The sequence below is a fragment of the Tinamus guttatus genome, unplaced genomic scaffold (assembly GCF_059628265.1).
Source record: "Tinamus guttatus ecotype Peru unplaced genomic scaffold, ASM5962826v1 Tinamus_guttatus_pri_ptg000081l, whole genome shotgun sequence".
NCBI lineage: Eukaryota > Metazoa > Chordata > Aves > Tinamiformes > Tinamidae > Tinamus > Tinamus guttatus.
In genome coordinates this window covers 115697-134910 of record NW_028288615.1, presented here as the reverse complement: position 1 = coordinate 134910, position 19214 = coordinate 115697, and the positions used below count along the sequence as shown (strand labels likewise).

The window sequence follows — 19214 nt, the reverse complement described above, 5'->3', positions numbered from 1 at the left end:
AGGGGAGGAATCACTGCTTTAGTGGTTGGCCACAGCCAACTAGTGAATATGTCTGATCTTTTAATCATGCCATGGACAATACCGTGCCTTGCACTGCACAGTTAAAAATCCATTATGTTTAAAAATAAGTGTTTGCTTAATCACTAAGATGACTTCTTACTCTGTATGCATTTCAAATAGATGATCTGCAATTCAGGCTCTTTCTTGTGATGCAAAGAAATTTTGAGAGAAAATTTCTATGGGAAACTTAAAACTGCACTTGTTGCCTTCACCAGGATCTAAAGCAAGCACAGAAGCAAGATGGGCAGTCCTTCCTGAAAGAGCAAGAAAACACACACTTGTGTCTTTGTCAAAGGTTTTCACCTCAGGGAAAAATGCCAGCTCAGCCAGAACCTGAGTCTCAAGTATTCTGAAGCCAACGGTTAAAGACTGACCAGAGAGAGAACACATTTCCTAATTCCAGAAATTAATTTGCATTAAAAGCGAATGGTTGGTGACCTAGCAATTCAGTCCAGCAACCTAATTTACCATGAGGTTTTCTGATTATCCCAGCACCAAATAAACACAATCATTCCATACACAGGAGAGTTCTCACACAAGCAAAACTTGGTCCAGAAGAGGGCAGAGATGGGATAAACAGCAGTTTCCTCCAATGGCTTTTTTTTTTTTTTTTTTTTTGGAGCTGAATCTGTTCACAATCCCTTGTTGTGGAAAACCGCTAATGTCTGACACCACCACACAGATGCTTTCAGTGTCAACAAATCTCTTCTGTAGGAATGAAAAGACAGAGTATCAGTGGCTGAGTCCCATAAAATGTGTTTTCTTCAACTGCCTCTCTCTGTCCTGATCTTCAGACTGTACAACTCTAGTTCTGGTTTGGTGCAGGATTCATTTTTTTCTTATTTGAACAAAGTTTAACATTTTTGGAAGAATATGGGTCTCATGAGAATTAAGTATAGGCTGAAGTCTGTAAACATGACTGGGTTAAACTCCTCAGTATGTTACTCCTAGGCAAGGACTGAATTCCAGAAGAGCATGGATGGATTACAGATTGAATCTGATCTGATTGATGATAATTTCATGTGGAACTAAGGATAGATTGCATTGGTATGTGACATGACAGCTCTAGCTAGTACTGACTCAGAGTGAAATGCCACCTACTTGTTCCCTTTGCAACTGAAAGAATTGTGTTATGTTACTCCTGGCTAGACCTGCCATAATATTGGATGCCCTACTCCGTTCCCCTTCCTGTGCCCTGATTATGGAATAATCTTGGTTGACACAAACTGATCAGGTTTAGTGAATGAATTAAGAATTGACCTCCTCCTTTGGTTAAAAGTACCTGGCATCTCAGACTCAGCCCTGATCTTGCAAATGGATTGGTTTTGGGGGTAGGATTACCTGGAGCCTCATCTGATCCTTCCCATTCTGGAAGAGACACCTTCCATCTCCAGTGCCTACCTAGAAGGTGTCTTCAGGCCCTTCTGCATTCATTCTCCAGACCAGTCAGTTCTGCCAGGCACTGCCTGGCACATTGAGCAACTTCAGCTTCGTTTAACCATAGCTTAAAATAACTCATCAACCAATCATAAAATGGATTTTTTGGTTTCTCCTGGCTCCATGAACACAAAGAGGTGCACGTCCTACCATAGGAGGAAGCAATGGCTGTTAAGTTTTACAGTTATAGTGGAAAGCACTGATCACAGCCTGCCGGCCTCACTACTGGATGTGACAGGCGGTGGAGGAGGTGGCTTGGCAACACATGCAGGTAGGGTTGACCGATTTAGGGGGGATTAGGTCAAGGTCCTCGTCGTCCGGGATCTCATCTAACCGGTACCCATCCTTTAGCAGCTGGATGTTCAAGTCTTGGTTGATCTGCTACAGACAAAGAGACAAACAGTCAAATACTTGAGACTTTTTCCTTCTGACAGGTCAGAAGTGCAGGGAGGTCACTTATTCCCGAATACCTATCATTTGGGAATGTCCTGCCAATAAAAGAGTGCCAAGTTTTGAAGCCAGTTGAGGACTCCTCCTGACGGTCTCATTTCTTCCAGAATAGGAATATGTACAAAGTGAGATATTCCAGAGCAGCTGCAGTTTATTAATACGCTATTTTATTCTGGAATATGGTTTCGATGAAGATGAGTCCTGATAACAGCACTGATAATAAACAGACTTGCAGCAGGACAACCCTTCCCACCAGTCCAGGGCACTGAAATAGTTGCAAGGGGATAGAGTCATTGCTGGTAATACTTGGTTCTTTGTAGATTCAGATTCAAGAGCTGTTTAGCCAGACCTGAACGAAAAAATGCTTTGCATGATGGCCTAGAAATGGCCAGATCATTTGATCTGCTCCCTGCTCTTGGCCATTTCTCAAAGTTTCAATGGTATTTTGCCCAAAGAAAGGATGCAAGGGGGAAGAGCTCCTAGGGGCTTGTGTGCAGAACGGCCGCTCAGCACCCTGGAGGTACAATCTGATCCTGTAGAAACAGTAGCCAGAGGATGAGCAACTAACTTGCTAGAGGACTTGGGAATATATTCAGAGACAACAGCGGAGAATTGACAAGCCTTAACTTCCTGCCTTTTCTCCTGGAACGGGCAAGAGTTCGTGATTGCAAGACCTCTCTGAGAGTTCTGTCTGCTCTATGTTGGGCGACCCTGATACTCGGGGGAACTGGAAACAACTGCATGTCCACAGAGCCCCTGTTTGTGTTCCTGGCACGTAGACAGTTGCTGAGCTGCCATGACCAGCAAGCTAATGCTTTTGCATGGGCCAAAACTGCAGGCTGGGCAGAACTGTGAAAAGCTAAAGGCAGCTGTGAAAACAGCAGGCAAATTTGTGCCTGTGCCACAGCAGTGAGGAAAGGGAGCCAACTAGATCACTGAGGAAGAAAGAAGCATGAAAGAGTTTTTGCCACAGCCCCTTCCAGATTCACATAGTTTATACCACTGCCAAACTGCCTGTGCAGCCCTTTCTGGCTGGAAAAGGCTACTCTAAGCCCTTGCAGTCTGCTCTAACATTAGCATCTGTGGCAAGCATGGCAGGAGAGAGTATAGCTCACCTCAGCTGATGAGTATCCCGAAGAAGAATATCTGGACATGTCAAAGTCATCATCACTGCAGGAAGGACAACACATAGCAAAGAAGGAAACAATTAAAGATTTGTATTCCTCTGTTACTCCTATCTTGTACCAGGAAGTGCTCCAGGCACACAGAAGTTATACCAAGGTGGTTTGAATATCAACCTTCATCTGTGAATCTCAGACCTTTTCATAAAATGCTCTTAAATCATGTCTCTTCCTACTTGTTCCTTAAGAGACTAGTGCCATGCCCAAGGGCACAGCAAGGAAGAGTGTGAGTGCTCAGCAGGAATGGGTTCAGCAGAGGTCCAAGGAGGAGTTAGCCTCAATGTCACACTCCAGCATGGAAAGCTGATGTCGCTGTAACATAATCATCTTATTAACACTTGGCATACCTGTCCGTATCCAGGGCTACCAGTGGCTTCTCGTCTGGACTCTGGTCTAGTGATGAATAGCCTTTATTGGGAACGACGAGCCTGAAATAATTAAATGTTGTCCATTAACCACACAGTAAAAATCAATACCACACATAGTCTAGGGCAAAGCCATATGACAGTGAGGCTTTCCTTGTATCACTTTTCTACAAGTCCACTCTCACTGGTGAAGATTTTACATGGGTACAACTCGGGGGAAATAAGTTGTGTCTCTGGGAACTTGGGGCAATTCCACCAGATTGGATGCTGAACATACCTTGGGAACACATTCCTCTCTGGAAGTCAAAACATTTGGGACACTCCATGCTTCATTCTGGTGAAGCTGCCTGGCCAGCATTGCCTGTCACATCGGATTGCTCCTTTTTGTTTTGCGTTTCCTAGCACTGAGTAAGTGACACTAGCTAGCAAGTAAATGGGAGAAGGAGGCTACGGGAAGGCAGTGGCTTGGTACTCCTGCTATTCAAAATCAGGGATTTGGCCATTTGGTCTGAGACTCTCCCCATCCCCTGCAGCAAAATACTTCTGAGCTGTCACTCCTAAATTTAGTAATATCAGAAAAATGAACTGCTGGGTGCAGCTAAGAGCCCACTCAGATTAGCACTTTTTAAATCCCATTATTTTATAATGACCCTCAGTTCATCAGAAGCGTTGCAAAGCTGACTACGAGTGTGCACCTTTAATTGCCTGAGAGTGTAATGTAATAGAATATAGACTTGGGAGCTTCTAGGAAAAGAAAAATACATTGTTTCAGTGGTATCCAGCTCACAACACAGAACTCTTCTTTCATCTATAAAACTGTATAAGGACTTTGGTTCACAGTTAAAATAAGATCAAAACAAATGGTGAAACGGAGCAAGATTCTGCGTTCAGTGGGTGGGAACAGTAAGAGTAGGATGAACATCTTATTCAGTGATTACCTAAAATTTTCTTCTAAATGAATGACTGGTCTTTAATGACATAAAATAGTGCAGAAGGGCTTCAGTAAGAGTTTGGGAAATACATTCCTGGAGACAATGTATCCCATCCACGCTCCGACTGCTCTCTATTCAGATGCAATACTCTTCAGCTGCAACTCTCAAAATATTAGGAAGCTTTTTGTTACAACTTATATAAACGCCTGCCAAGCACTGAAAATTGGAAAATGTCAGGGAGAGAAGAAAATATCAGAAGTTAACATCAAAGCAGGTGTACAGGCCCATTATTAGTTGCATGCGCTTACTGTGCTCATTGAAACTTAAGATTAAAAATTTTATTTTAAAATGCATACATAATTTCCCACCTCCGGTATCAGAGAACTGTGGAAAATGGCATCCACTTACAAAATTCAATACCATTCCCACAGCATTCAGAGTCCTTCTAATCCTAAAGCAATTAGGATGGAAGCCAAGAAGCAGAGATATCTGGAACGAGTGACTGAAGCTGTGATCTGGCAGAGGCAGCCTGCCTGCAGGGATGTCACAGGTACTGACTTCCATGGTCATCCTCTGGTTTTCAAGTCACATTTTCAAATACATTCACCGGCAGTAGTTACTATGTCTTGAATAAACAAATCAGTATCAGGAAATCTGGGAGAAGAGCCCTTTGGGTGCAATTCACTTGATCAAAAAAAGTCACTGTATCTTTTTGTTGAAAAATTACTTTTCTTAAACATACTTTTTTTTTTTCTGCAAAAGACAGAATTTGTGACACTATCTTTGTTCCTTATCTAAGTCCTTCCCTCACATCCTGTCCTCATTCTTGGTTCCCACTGCCCTTACAACAAAGCTGGGTTTCATTCGTATCTGCTTTCATCAGCAGGTGGTCTAGCATAAACTTCTTGTCTAGATGTTTTTGGTTACCTAACATGAATTCTCTTATGACAAAATCTCAGTTCAACTCATGTGCTGAGTGGACTACAGAGACAAGATAGTCAATCCACTGTAACAGAAAAACATAGGCCAGAGTCTGGAATGTGATTGGATAGAGGCAAAGGGATGAATGCTACCAGTCAGCTACAGGAGAGAGGCTGCTGATCCCTTAACAACGTCACGCTGCTGGTCTACATGGAATTAGCTGTTCTCCCAGATCAGTTCCTAATGGGCAGGTGCTCAGCTTGCAAAGGGCTGCATCGATGCTGGGATTTCTCTCAGCCTCTCTGGTGGTGTGGAAGTGGGACGGATGATGCTGCGGGTTCTGCAGCGAGTGTGCCAGAACCACACCAGCCATGTTCACCTTTAGTTTGGTCTTGGGAGGGCTGGACACATTATGCGTCCAGATCCTTTCACCTTTGAGGCTGCTATACCCTCACCCCAGGAAAAGGCAGAATGGTGAAGGAATCTGGTACTAGATGCCAGCTGTCAGGGGTTCAGACAGGTAATACAGAGGAACCAAAACTCAGGGGAGGAGGAGGAGGTGGAGGGGGGCTAAGGGGAGTCAATGTAGACTGAGTGAAAGAAAACATACTTGACGAGAAAGGCAGACTATTAAAGAGGGGGATAGACTTTTTTTTTTTTCCTCCTGAGAGACTAGAAGTCAATGGATCAGACTTAAAAAACAGCTACAAGCCCTGTACTCCCACTGGAGTATTTCCCACTGGACTGCAACCTTTATATTGTGAAAGCAAGCTATTTGAAAGGTTTGTAGGCATTTATGCCTCCCTGAGGCTGTCCATGGCAAGACAGATTGAACCACGCTGAGGTATTGCTTGGGGCTCTGCCCATGGTGTTGCTTGGCTCACAGAAAGCCAAGGGATGGAGAAACGGACCAGCGAGGCATCGTGCCAGACATCTTCCAGCTGCATGGGAACAACAGAACTTGGCTATATCTGCTACCAAAGCAGCGTCTGCAAACCTCTGCTTTGGGACCCCAGAGGATGCTTCTGAAAGCTCTGTGAAGAGTAACTAAGAAAAGCAGGACTTCTGCCTGAAGGCTGAACTCAGTTGTGGACGGGTCCACATGCCCCTTCAACAGTGTTCAGGTACAAATGCAGTAAGACTGAACTGGCTGTTCTAAAGCTTTTGGCGTGGAGTCCTTTGCCTCTCCCCACCCAAATTGCTCTTCTTCCCATCTACAGCTCTTAAACAGCAGCATCTCCTGCAGAAGTCAGGAATTTTACAGGTAGGCCTGTATTTATCTCACCTTCTCTCCCTTGCCATCTCTGCCTGCTGATTTCAGTGTTTCTACATCTCTCAAGCAGCAAATCTGCCACCACTCCTCTTGGGAAGCTAATGTGCAGCCCCTTGCCAAAAGAATCCAAGTTTTTGTCCATACTCAGCTTGTATTTGGAAGACAATGAGGAGCAGTGGGCATGGAAAACTCAGCTGTCGGTTTCTTACATTTACTGAATTTATTTTTTCCAGTAAGGGACTGGCTCCTTTGTATGGCCTTGACTTCCAAACGCAGAGCGCTGAGCAATGCGACGTATTCCACCAACATCACAGGGACTTACAAACAAAACTTGACAAAGTCTTGGCATGATTTATGGCTGCTATTGTGGCTTGGGGAATTACTTTGAACAAGGAACCTCATCTGTTGGATGTGTTGCATACAGAGAGGCTCTGACTTGCAGCTCCATACTTAATGTATGGTAATCCATGCAATTTTCTTATTCATCAGTAAACATCCAGCTTTCATGCAGATTCTGCTGTCATTTTAAGTGAGGACCACTATTAAAAACTGTCACCTTTCTTACAACATGCAAAGTGTGCCCTCCTGTGGACACAGGAGGGTTGCTGCCTCTTGTATGTCCATAAGTGATATGCTATTGCATTGAAGCTTGCTTGGAAAAAAAATTGAAACTAGCTAATTTCAGCCAAGAACTTAAATTTTGTATCCAATGGTCTGTAGCACAGCCTGATACTGTCACAGAGAGATGTGCCAAAGCAGCTCTTGCAAAGTACGACTCTGCTGTTCAAAGTGCAGGGGAGATATATAACAAAACACATGGAGATGTATTATTCACAAGCCTTTGTAAAGTCAATCGGTGTGGGGAAGGGGTTATTTTCACAACAGAACAGAAGATCTATTGGGATAAAAGCAGCCAAGACAGAACTGAGCTCTAAACATGAGCAGCTACATGAAGCAGCACTGCACATTCTCCTGCTGCTCAGATTACGTGGGACAGACGACTCAAAAAGATGCAAGACAACGAGATTGCCCACATCCTGGCTGGGCTGCCTCTGCCCTCCTGCAGGCTGTATTGTCGCTGGACCTTTATTTATCCGTTTCCTTGCTCTCCCTGGGGATGACATGGAGCACAACATGGAGCATTTGGGCCCACCAGCTCTGGGAAGGGCTGTCGCTGCGTGCGGTGTGTTTGGTGACTGGCATGTGGCAATGAGCATCGTCTCTGCCCGATAGTGAGGTCCCTGGGGATGGCTGCGCAGAGCCGTGCAGGGTCCTTCCTGGCCCCTTACCTTGTTCGTGCCATCACGTTGTTCTTCTTGGGCTGCTGGTTAACTGGGCTTCCCATGTTGCCATTCTTCAGGGAGCCCTTCCGAGCCAGCTCCCGCTGCTTCTCTGCAGATGGGACACAAAGGGGAGAAGCAGAATTAGGGCAACAGGTGAGATGGCCACCATAAGGAAAGCTGGATCTGACGACGCAAAAGGCAGGGCAGAATTAATGAGCTCTGGGATCAGAGCTTTCCACCTCCCAGGCAGGAACCTTGCAAGGGCCCCGCTCCCTCAAGGGGATGAGGGACACGTGAACGTGGCTGGAGGCAAACAGAGCCAAGCTGGATGAGAGCCATGATGGCTCCAGAAGTCCTGCAGCAACACTAGCCTTGTACCAGGCTAAGGCTAGGATACTCTGACCCCATATCCCATAGCAGAAAATAGTTATCTCCCCTGTTTCTCCTTCTGGCAGCCTGCGGTGTCCTCGGAGGATCCTCCTTTTTTATCTCACACGGATTCATAAATCCTGGGGGCTTTATTTATTTTTTTAAAAAAGGAATGAAACATTTGGAGCTCTATTTTTAAGCAGCATAAAATTTGTTTAATTTTCAGAGCATGTTCTAGTTGCCAGTGAGATGTAACCTTAAAACTGACAGTAGGTGGAGGGCTTTTTGGGTGTTCACTGCAAGAGGGGATTTAAATCAGATTTTCACTGAGGACAGCCTACTTCTTCCTAATACCTTTGCAGCACAGGAACACAACTAGAATTCAGGTCTGAAAGCCCCAAAGCCTAAGGCTGTTGAGGATTTGCAATCTTTGCGTTGTACTAACACATCTCTGCCTCCAGCAGGGATGACAGCCCATGTACGACAGGTTGCCATGTAAGCACTAAAAAACCCAGTGCCTGGAAAATCTTACGCAGTAGACACAGAATGATGCACGGGGTATTTTTCATCCTCTGCTTTGCAGAGCTTATCCTGAGTGCAAGACAGCTGAATGGCAGATGGGTAGAATACAAAGGATGATCTCCCTACATTTCCCCCCCTTTTCTTCCTATCTGTTTTGATATCCAATTTTCCATTCAATTTCCTTCCTGATTTCTTTGGGGAAATTAGTTGGGCTGAGCTGGCACAAAGGTGAGCTGACTGCCCCCGTCTCACCCTGTAGGTGAGGCTGAGGAAGGTAAGGGCCCAGTTAAACAGAATTCTCCATAGTGTGAGAAAATGCTGGAAAATATTCTTGTGCCATGCCTGAATAGCAAGAAATTACCAGACTGCTGCCTGGGGAACCTGAATAGTGAATTTGTTCTGATTCTGCATCCCCTGTGGTGTGTGGAATGTGTTTATATACATGCTTACATGTTATTTTGTCCTGCAGAATTTTTTACTTCCTTTGTGGGAAAAGCATCTGTTATTTGTCTTAGGAGAGCTGCAAGCTTCCAAGAGCAAGATAGGCAAACTCTGCCCTTTCCACAAAGATAAGTGTAGGGGAGTGCATGTCCAAAGTCTCATTTTTTTTCAGGGACAAATAACCAGTGGAGATTCCTAGATATTGTGGTGCTGAGCACGGCTGAGGAGCCTGCAGAGAAGAGCACACACTCATATGAGCCATGTCCAGTCCTGCTTCTGCTGACAGCAGGTGTGAACAAATGCTCATTGAAGCTGCCAGGGAAAGGATCAGGCTAATAACTCCTCCTGGCATGAGCTGCAAAGAGACTGATACAGGATTGAAGATAAAACCTTAAATCAAGGTAATTGCTCTTGCCTGTAACTTGCAAATGCATTGGTTGTGTTTGTTCCCAGAATAAAGGCCTGGTATTTCTCAGGCCACACGAATTCTGCTGTTTAGTTGTAGTGAGATGAAGCATGGTTTTTGACCAGACTTTTGACACCGTCCCTCACAACATCCTCCTGGGCAAGCTCCGGCAGTGTTGGATACATGAGTGCACAGTGAGGTGGATTAGGAACTTGCTGGATGGCAGGGCCCAGAGAGTGGTGATCAGCGGTGCAGAGTCTAGTTGGAGGCCTGTAGCTAGCGGGGTCCCCCAGGGGTCAGTCCTCGGTCCAGTCCTGTTCAATTTATTCATCAATGACCTGGATGAAGGCACAGAGTGCTCCCTCAGCAAGTTTGCTGATGATACCAAACTGGGAGGAGTAGCTGATACCCCAGAGGGCTGTGCTGCCATCCAGAGGGACCTGGACAGACTGGACAACTGGGCAGTGAAAAACCTCATGCAATTCAACAAGGCCAAGTGCAAGGTCCTGCACCTGGGGAGGAATAACCCCAGACACCAGTACAGGCTGGGGACCGACCTTCTGGAGAGCAGCTCTGAGGAGAAAGACCTGGGTGTCATGGTGGATGACAAGTTGACCATGAGGCAGCAGTGTGCCCTTGTGGCCAAGAAGGCCAATGGGATCCTGGGGTGCATTAAGAAGAGCGTCTCCAGCAGGTCGAGGGAGGTGATCCTGCCCCTCTACTCAGCCCTGGTGAGGCCACATCTGGAGTATTGTGTCCAGTTCTGGGCTCCACAGTACAAGAGGGATGTGGAGCTGCTGGAGAGAATCCAGTGCAGGGCCACAAGGATGATCAGGGGCCTGGAACATCTGCCCTACGAGGAGAGGCTGAGGGAGCTGGGCCTGTTCAGCCTGGAGAAGAGAAGGCTGAGAGGGGATCTGAGCAGTGTCTGTAAGTACCTCAAGGGAGGCAGTGCAGAGGATGGTGCTGGTCTCTTTTCAGTGGTGGCCACTGACAGAACTAGAGGTAATGGCCACAAACTGAAGCACCAAAAGTTCCACAGGAACTTAAGGAAAAATTTCTTAACAGTGAGGGTGACAGAGCACTGGAACAGGCTGCCCAGAGAGGTTGTGGAGCCTCCTTCTCTGGAGATCTTCCAAACTCGCTTGGACGCAGTCCTGTGCCACGTGCTCTAGGTGTCCCTGTGTGTGCAGGGGGGTTGGATTAGATGATCTCTAGAGGTCCCTTCCAACCTTAAGCATTCTATCATTCTATGATTCTATGATTCTGTGATTTTATGGAAGCAAGTGTTTACAACCCTAAGTACAAAAAAAGACTTCCACCCATCTGTACGAGAAGCTCTAGCACCAGAAATAGACATCCTTGAGACAAGCTGCCAATACTTGAAGAGACTGTAATTCACAAAAGCCCCTGACTCAAAAACACGGTTCCTGGTGGCATTTTCTGCCACAACAGTGAGGCTTGCCCGAGCCTCCTAAACAGCTGGCGCTCTCTCCCTCCCATCGACTACTCAGTACAAGCACTGATGCTGTCTTCTGATTCAGATTACTCATTTGGCTGGTGAGTCTGAATATTAGCTAAGGGTCTGTTCTCTCCAACAGGTCTTCCTGTGACTACTTCTATGTTCTTACGGGGTGCTGTTACAGTGTATGGATTTGAACGATACCATGGTACCTATTTAAGGCCTTCTTTTGCTTATTGAGTGGCCTGCAGTGAACATTTCCAAAGCAAGGTAAATGCTGCAGGAACCCAATATAATTGTCACATCTATGTCCGTGTCCCCAGACAGATTTCTTAAACCTGAGACAAAAGTTCAGCTCCCTCTTGGATGCTATGAATACTCAACCTAAAAGTGAGAAGTTGCAGGAAGGAATGGGAGATGTTCCCAGCTCCAAGGTGTTAGGACAAACTCTGGGAAGGTGATGGAGATGGTAAAGGTCACTTCTGAGTCTTCTGAGTATTATAAACTACTTGCCTGCATTCAAGGAACTGTGTAAGTGTCTATCTCCTGAAGCATTTCTGGGCTACAAATTCCAGGCTCATACACAGGAAAAATGAGCTGCATCAGAATGGGGCCCATTTTCTGTTTGGTGCTTCCTTCCGCTTCACAGGTGGAATTTGTGCAGCCCACTTCTAGGCACCGAAGGCTTTCCTGGGTTTGCAAGTCTTTTGGTTTTGCCCTGCAGACTTTTGTTTGAAGCCCAGGAGCCCAGACTCTAAGAACCCGAGTCCTTTTTAGAAATATGATTGATTTCAACGCTACTGAAAAATGTTGCTTTCAGTTTTAACAACTTGTTTTTTTTTTTTCCAAATTAGTTTTATACAAGCTGCAAACAAACTCATAGTCAAACACAGTCAAGAGAAGATAAGAGAAGGCATCCCAGTCTGATCATGATAAGGAAACAGTATTTTTCAGTCTGCCTCACCGTGGCTGATGGTAGCCTCAAATGAGCATGAATCCCAACATCACAACTCTACAGTGAGCCAGCACCATTAAACCTTGTGTGACATGGGGGACTGAATGTCTTGGTAATTCTCCTGGATAGGACTTTCCTTCTGGATCATCCTAGACTGTCCAATATAGTAGGAAACTATTCCTCATTGCACTTGGAAAGAATTGTTGGTCCCACAGGTTTCCTGCAGCCTCAAGGTCACTGCTTAGCTTTAGGCACCAGGCAGCTGGCATAGGCATGTCCCCATGGATGGGGACATGATGCTATGAGTAATAGAGAATACTATGCAGAAAGCACTTACATGAATGTGTCTATGTAAAAAACTGGCCTGGAATAAATCCTTACCATTAATTCCCTTGGTTTCAGTCGTTAAACAAATCATATCCAGTTTTAATAACATTTTCCTGTCTTTTAAAAATGAAATGCTGAACAGCTCATTTTATGCATGTTGCTACGTGTGGTATTGGTTTTGCCCATGCTCTGCCCAAAAGCAGAAATGGCAAGGGTGGTTGTAAGCTTCAGCCACCTGCAGGGGAAACACAAGCCCGGGCTGCGCTGAAGAGCTATGTGGAGGCCACGTCCCCCGTCCCCAAAATTCATGCTGACGATTTGCCCCTAAGTCCTGGCGCTAGCTGTGGCGAGACAGCGTCAGGGGAGGCAGCGCTGCGGTGCAGGAGGCCACGGTGTTTAACCGTGCGCGTCCTGCCCGGGCGCCGCGCGCTGCTGAGAGGAGCCGTTCGGCGTCAGATGAGGCTGATTCGCTTCCTCTGGGCTGGAGGCTGCTCCCTCTGCCTGCTGCGAGCCGCGAGCTGAGCCTCGCTAACTCGGCTGCTTTTGAGCCTCTCCGACTCGGAGGAGACAGAGCCTCCCGCCACGGGCACAGGACGGTGCCGGTCCGTGGGATTTCACGCAGTGGGAAGGCTAGAAATGAATCCTGGGTGACAGAATTGTATTTTTCCAATTTCGAGATCTATGAAATGAGATATTTGGAGGTACTTGCCCCTGCATCCCCCACTGCCAGCTGAGACCCTTTCAGAGCTAGTGACTGCAGCATTTCCCTGAAGAGTTCTACTTTCTCAAGCACGCCGAGAATTTAAATTACACAGTAAATAAAATTAGCCTGTCTATTCACATCCTGCTGAATGATCAACAGAGTCAAGAGAAAAGGTGGGAGAGAGAATAAGATGCTGACTACAGCTTCCACTTCAAACCCAAGCCCCAGATTCGGCTCCCCCCATCATAAGCTCCAGGACATTAGCATGCATCTAGTCAACAGCAAAACCCTCACTAACTTTCACTTCTGACTGAGAGTTTTTGTCAGCTAGGGCTGCGTCACTTGGAGAGGTTTCAGGGCACATTTCCCCTTGAATGTGCCCATCAGTAGCAGTTTTGCATTCACACTGTGGAGGGCTGCATAGAAAGGAAAGTAAAGGACTCCTGTGTGGTGTGGCTGCTCAGGGCCGATGACGGCTGCGCTCCCTGCAGAGATTTGGAGAGGGTGTCTGGGACCACAAGGGTAGTATTAGCACAACCCACAGCTCTGTACCCCTGCATCAAGAGGGAAAAGAAAGTGATTTTACTGAACAGGGGCAGCAGGAATGAAAAGGGTCTGTCTGTCGCCAGCTCTCTGCTCTGAATACAGAGAACCTCGTTTAAAGATAATATGCACGGAGGCCCAATGGGGATTATTCAGATCAGTCTTTTGGAAATATGATTGTTTTACCTAGTTTCAGAAAAGAGTCTTCACATGTAGGCACAGGTTAGATTACTAAATCATCCAGCTACGAACTTGCGTCTGTTCTGCAAGTCGCAGTATTTTTATCTGAAGTATCTCATTTTCCCTGACCCACTACACATGGGGAAATTAGTGAACTATGTCTAATTGTGAGAATTGATTAGCAAAAGCAGGCAGATAAATCTGTGCTCAAAGGTCCCTCTTGGACCAGTGTATTAAGCACCTTTGTAGCTGCATTTCTTTATGTTTTGCTGATCTGGCTGCTATTCTGTTCCCTTGGCACTGCTGAGAGCTGGCACAAACATAGACGGGCTCTGTGTCATTTTAAGCTACCCTGAGGGTCTGACCAGACAGAACTGGTATAAAATGCATGGAATAAAAGGACTACGTTTCCATCCTCCTGGAGGTACATGAGGTTGCAGTTCTTAACTTCTAGTATAGAATATATCATTTCTCTCTGTGTAAATATAGAAGGCACTGCAACAAGAAGTCAGTGCATTATGTACACAGTAACGTGGACCTAATTCTTGGGAAGACAAGGGGCTGGAAACGCTCTCACCTAAAACACTGCATGCACAAGTTCCAGAGAGGTTTCTTTATGGCCAGGCTCATTTTACTGTTCATGTTGCTCTTCAGAAAGCAGACACTGAGCTACAGTGCCAGGCCACTCCTAAGCACAGAGGAGCACAGGAAAATGATTGCTCCAGACTGGATCAAAACTGTAACCTACTTAGGCCGCCCAGAAGTGGCTTTATGCTCCAGCAACATGTCTATGTCCTGGATGAGAGCAGCCCCTGGGCCCTAGGCACACAGTGGTCCATCCTCAAAGCTCTGATCTTCTTATAATCACTGAAAGAAATGATTTTTCTCTTTAGATCCATGATGGGGCTTTGGCGTGTAGGAGAGCTGGGCATGCAGTGCGATTAGCAAGCTAGCAAAGAGAACTTCAGCAAAAGAATTTACTATTAGTATTTACAAAGCATTTTGTAAAACTGAAAAGTATAAATTGCATCAGTTTTATTTAAATTTATTTTTCTTCTTTAACATTTACCTTCTCAGAATGATTTATTCGGTATCTTAAAGTATTTTTGAAAGGATATGTTTCCTACCAGCCAGAACAGCAAAGCTGGATATCCAGATGAGTGTTTGCAACCTATCAAGACTAGCTAAAAAGTTTAAATTTATAAACCGAAATCCACAAAACATAATACACAAATTAGAGCTATTCTCTCCCTTGACATATTTTAAAGGGCTAGAAAAACAAAATAATCTAAAAAGAACTTCTGCAGATGTGCACTCACCATTTCTATTCAAGTGAACACAGATTTAAGAAAAACCTTTTTGCTCAGGCTCAGCCTGCTCTGTGGTGTATCAGATAGAAAAGAAGGAAAAAAATAGTGTTGTCCATTAAATGAAATTTAGCTCTATCAATAACAGATTTTTTCATATAAAGCATCTCCTCTGCTAACAGCACTGTAATAATCTAGCAGATGAACAGACTTAATATTAGTGCCCACCAGATTTGTTATGTGACAGGTCCTGATGTTCTACAAAGAAACATAAGGCAACCAGCACATATAGTAAGCATGGTGTGCATTAAGAGAATAATGCACAGCTAGTAAAAACTTGCTTAGCCAAAAGATTTTAGGAAATATTTATAGCCTCCAGTTACAGAGATCAATGTGTAGAGCACATTTGTATAAAAAACACTTGAATGGAGCCTGACATAAGTGAGCTTGAACTGTGTACACACTTAGCCAAATTTACATGCTTATATGAGTCTAAACTACATAAAAAATAATAGGTCTATGTCAGAGAGCACGAATTTTATAGCCTATAATAATTATAGATTTGTTTTTGAAATGTAGCTGGGGAAGATTTCACTGGCTGGCAGATACTACTGCTTGGAATGACTTGTTGCATCCTCGTAGTAGCCAAAACAAACAAGGACTCAAGTGGTAACGCTGCAGGCAGCATGTGGGCTTGCAAGGCATCTCACAGGGCCCTGACTCCAGCATCCTGCTTGGAAGGGACCTTTAGACTTTTCCTGTCACTGCCAATGACACTGCCACATTTCTGGCCTTGATTTAATAGCAAAAAATCAAATACTTGAATCATTGAGCTTTGTCATCTGCTGCACAGGGTTTCTACAACCCTATGCATTACAAACAAAATTGCGCATTTTCTACCTAAAAAAAGGAAGGTAGATGGTATAAACCAGGCTGGTTAACATACTGAATGGATGCTCCTCATTTCCTCATGCTTTCACTTTGCAGTATGAGAACTTTACTTTCTTTCTTGGGAAAGGCAGAGGGTTATTAACTTAACCGTGCAGCCATACAGATACTTTACTTGCTAAAGGGAGGCTTTCAGGCATAGTTTCATTAGCCAGATCACCCGTTTCCTACGTGTCTTTGTGGGAGGACAGGATGTGCACTGCCCAGGGTGCTTCTTCCTGCTATTCAGTTTATTGGCCTGAGTGCCTGGTCCTTGGAAAAGCAGCAGCTCAGCTAGGGAGCCTTCTGGCACGGCTGGCCTGCTCCGTAACAGGATTACTGCCCTGATCCCTGTGTTAGCGAGATTCCCATTGTCTGGGAATTTGACAAGCAGCCTTGGAGTGCTCTTAGTTATTTAATAAGTTTATGATTAACCAATCTGCTGATTAAGCTTTCGTTAACTCGGCTGGCGGCTGTTCTATTTCAGGGGAATATCGACCCCTGATTTATCACACTTGCTCCTGGGGCAGGAGAGGATCGTGGTGGGAGCCCCTCTGTGCAGCCCAGCACGACGCTGCCCTCCCTCGCTGGGCAAGTACCTGTGAGCACCGGCTGGGCAACATGCGGGGTCGCCAGGGCATGGTGGCCCCTGGGGACTGCTCGGGATAACAGCCTGGTATTTATACTCGGTGCAGATAAATTACTCCCGTTTCTCTCTTTTGATCTCCTGCCAGACAGTGTGGAGGGGGGGTGGCAGCCACAGTTTATCTAGGGCAGCTGAAGACCTCACAAGCTTGTTTTCAAAGAGTCTAGCTTGTCGTTTTTACATCCATGTTGCTCTCACATGGATTTGGTTAGCTGGCCCTCCTCAAGGCAGACATGGAAATCCCTTTCCTTTTCCTCCTCGCAGGGGGCTCAGAGTAAGCTCCTGGCTTCATTTCTGGCTTTCCAGCCTTTGCTGCATGCTCTGAAGGATGGGGCCAGCCAGGTGCTGCGATCTGCTCCATGTGCAGTGCCCTGCAGGGCTCTACAGCCTTCCCCTTCCATCTCTGACCCTGCACTGGAGGAGAAAACAGAACTGGCTCAGGAATTTGTCCCAGACTACCCGCATCTTCAAGGGACCTGCTGAATCCTTTCTCAGGCAGGGCTGATATCCACCAGTGTTAGGGACGAAGGCTTTGGGAGCTGCCTTTTTTTCCACATCTCAGAAGGGATTGGGAAAATACAGCCATGCCTTGGATGGTGGAGGGAAACAGGACTGTCCAGAGAAAGCTGATGTCCCCATGAAATCCCTGAGAAAGAGGCCCGAAAAACAAGATGAGAGGAGCCTCCTTGGCCCACGCTTGCTGGCTGCAGCTGTTTTAGTGCCTGAGGGGAAGGAGAGCAGGGGGATTAGGACCGTCATCCCAAAACAGAGAGCTTCAGGGCTAAGAATCAGAGGGGAGTGCTGCTGAGCTGAGGCCGTTGTTAGGGATGCTGCAGTGCTGGTGGCAGGGGGAGATCAAAGCGGTTCATGAACCAGTGCAGAAGATAACAACACTGCACAGATGATGAACAAAAGATGAAGATAGCTCCTATTATACAAACATGTCAATGAATTTAGGATTTTACCAATAGCTTAATGCTGATGTGTTTACTTTTATTTCTAGCATGAAGAGAGCGCATGAGAGAGCAATGCTGGGGAGCGGCTGGAGGGCTCGCTCGGGGCCGGGGTCGTGGCAAAACCCTCCTGGTGCCGCTCGCTGCTGGTGTCTGCGCTGTGGCTGCCGCTCACGGCCACGCACCGCGGACAACCCGACCCAGGGAGACGCACAGCTAACCTGAGCGAGGCCTAACGCTGCTCGGGGACTGCCAAAGGGAGCCTCAGGAAAGGAGGGGAAGACTGGGCTCTCAATGTCAGGCCCTTCGTCTCACCACATTCCTAACCTTATTTGCACAGATTCCGCTTCTTTCCCTGTTTCAGGAGGAATTTCTCTTTCTCGTCTCCCTTAGGGGCCTGAAGAGGCCCCGCTGATTGGCAAATGAACTCACCTCCTCCAAAAAGCAAGCAGGGGAGGTGTCTGGCGCTGCCTCCCAGCTGTGCCCGCTCCACCACAGCACTAAATGAGACTGCTCATAAGGCTGCAGCCGCAGGCTCCCCGCTACCTGACCCGCGCTCCTGCGTGACCCAGCGAGGCTGAAACCGTGGCAGACCGACAGTTTTACCTCCCTCTCTGATAGCCAGCCATATTCACTGAAAGGAGGAAAAATACCAGCCTGGATTTGTTTATCAAAAGATCATTAGCTAAGAATTTTCTGTACTACTTCTGAGGCAAAAACAAGCACGCAAACAAAAGCAATACAGAGATTACTGTGATTTCTGTGTCCTTCAAATGCTGTGGCCAGGTTTGCGGTGGGAAACGAGCACGTGTGTTCAGCCCTGCTTGGCACAATTTATGAGCTAAAATTGTCGACTGCAAATAAACATAAGGTTTACTGTGGTATAGCGGCGTGTTTGGCTGCCTGACTGGAGCTGGAAGTGAAAACAGAGTTCTAAGAGAAGAAATAAAAAAGGAGAGTGCCTCAGCAAGTAAAAGGTTTTATTGCAGTAGCACTAAGGAACTAATGAGTGTGTGTATAGGACACAGTTCCCTGCCTGAGGAAATTAAGACAGAAAACAGACTGTACGTAAGCAGTGCAGGCAGCTAAAATCATAGCTGTTTCAGTGATGTACAGCTCTTGTTTAATCTAGCTTAACTTTGAATAACATTCCAATAATTAAGATTTACAACAGGTTTTAATTTTTACATAAAGCTACTTAAGCATGGAGAAAGCAGGTAGAATTTAATGGTGAAAAAGTGGTATGATAAAGGCCACCTTTTCTGTTAAGAAATGTTCAGTTTTGCCAGAGTTGGTGCTAATTACAATCCCTTTTAAAAGGACCTCATAGTAAATGACCTGCCTGTCCTTCAACCAGGTGGATAGGTGCTGGAGGAAAGGGAAGGGAAGGGAAGGGAAGGGGAAGGGGAAGGGGAAGGGGAAGGGAAAGGGGAAGGGGAAGGGAAAGGGGAAGGGTACACAGCAGCAGGAAGAAGCTGGTTAAGTACCACATATCTACTGGTGGATTGGGGCAACTGGATGTGCAAGGAACAAAACTCTGCAGACTGTAATTTAGAGCAGAAGAAATGAGA

General features: G+C 46.0%; 1 protein-coding gene across 3 annotated transcripts in view; it reads right to left on the bottom strand.

The window, feature by feature from the left end:
• Positions 1 to 554: 554 nt before the first annotated feature.
• FAM219A (family with sequence similarity 219 member A) overlaps positions 555 to 19214 on the bottom strand; it is a 92581-nt gene continuing 73921 nt past the window's right edge. For 2 of the 3 annotated variants that reach the window (XM_088520157.1, XM_088520159.1), the window contains exons 3-6: positions 7909 to 8011; positions 3476 to 3556; positions 3063 to 3117; positions 555 to 1878 (exon numbers count right to left, since the gene is read on the bottom strand). In XM_088520157.1, the coding sequence (XP_088376283.1) occupies positions 1720 to 1878; positions 3063 to 3117; positions 3476 to 3556; positions 7909 to 8011 (398 nt within the window). In that variant the 3' untranslated portion in view covers positions 555 to 1719. The remainder of the gene's footprint in view (positions 1879 to 3062; positions 3118 to 3475; positions 3557 to 7908; positions 8012 to 19214) is intronic. The other variant, XM_088520158.1, reaches the window with a different exon arrangement.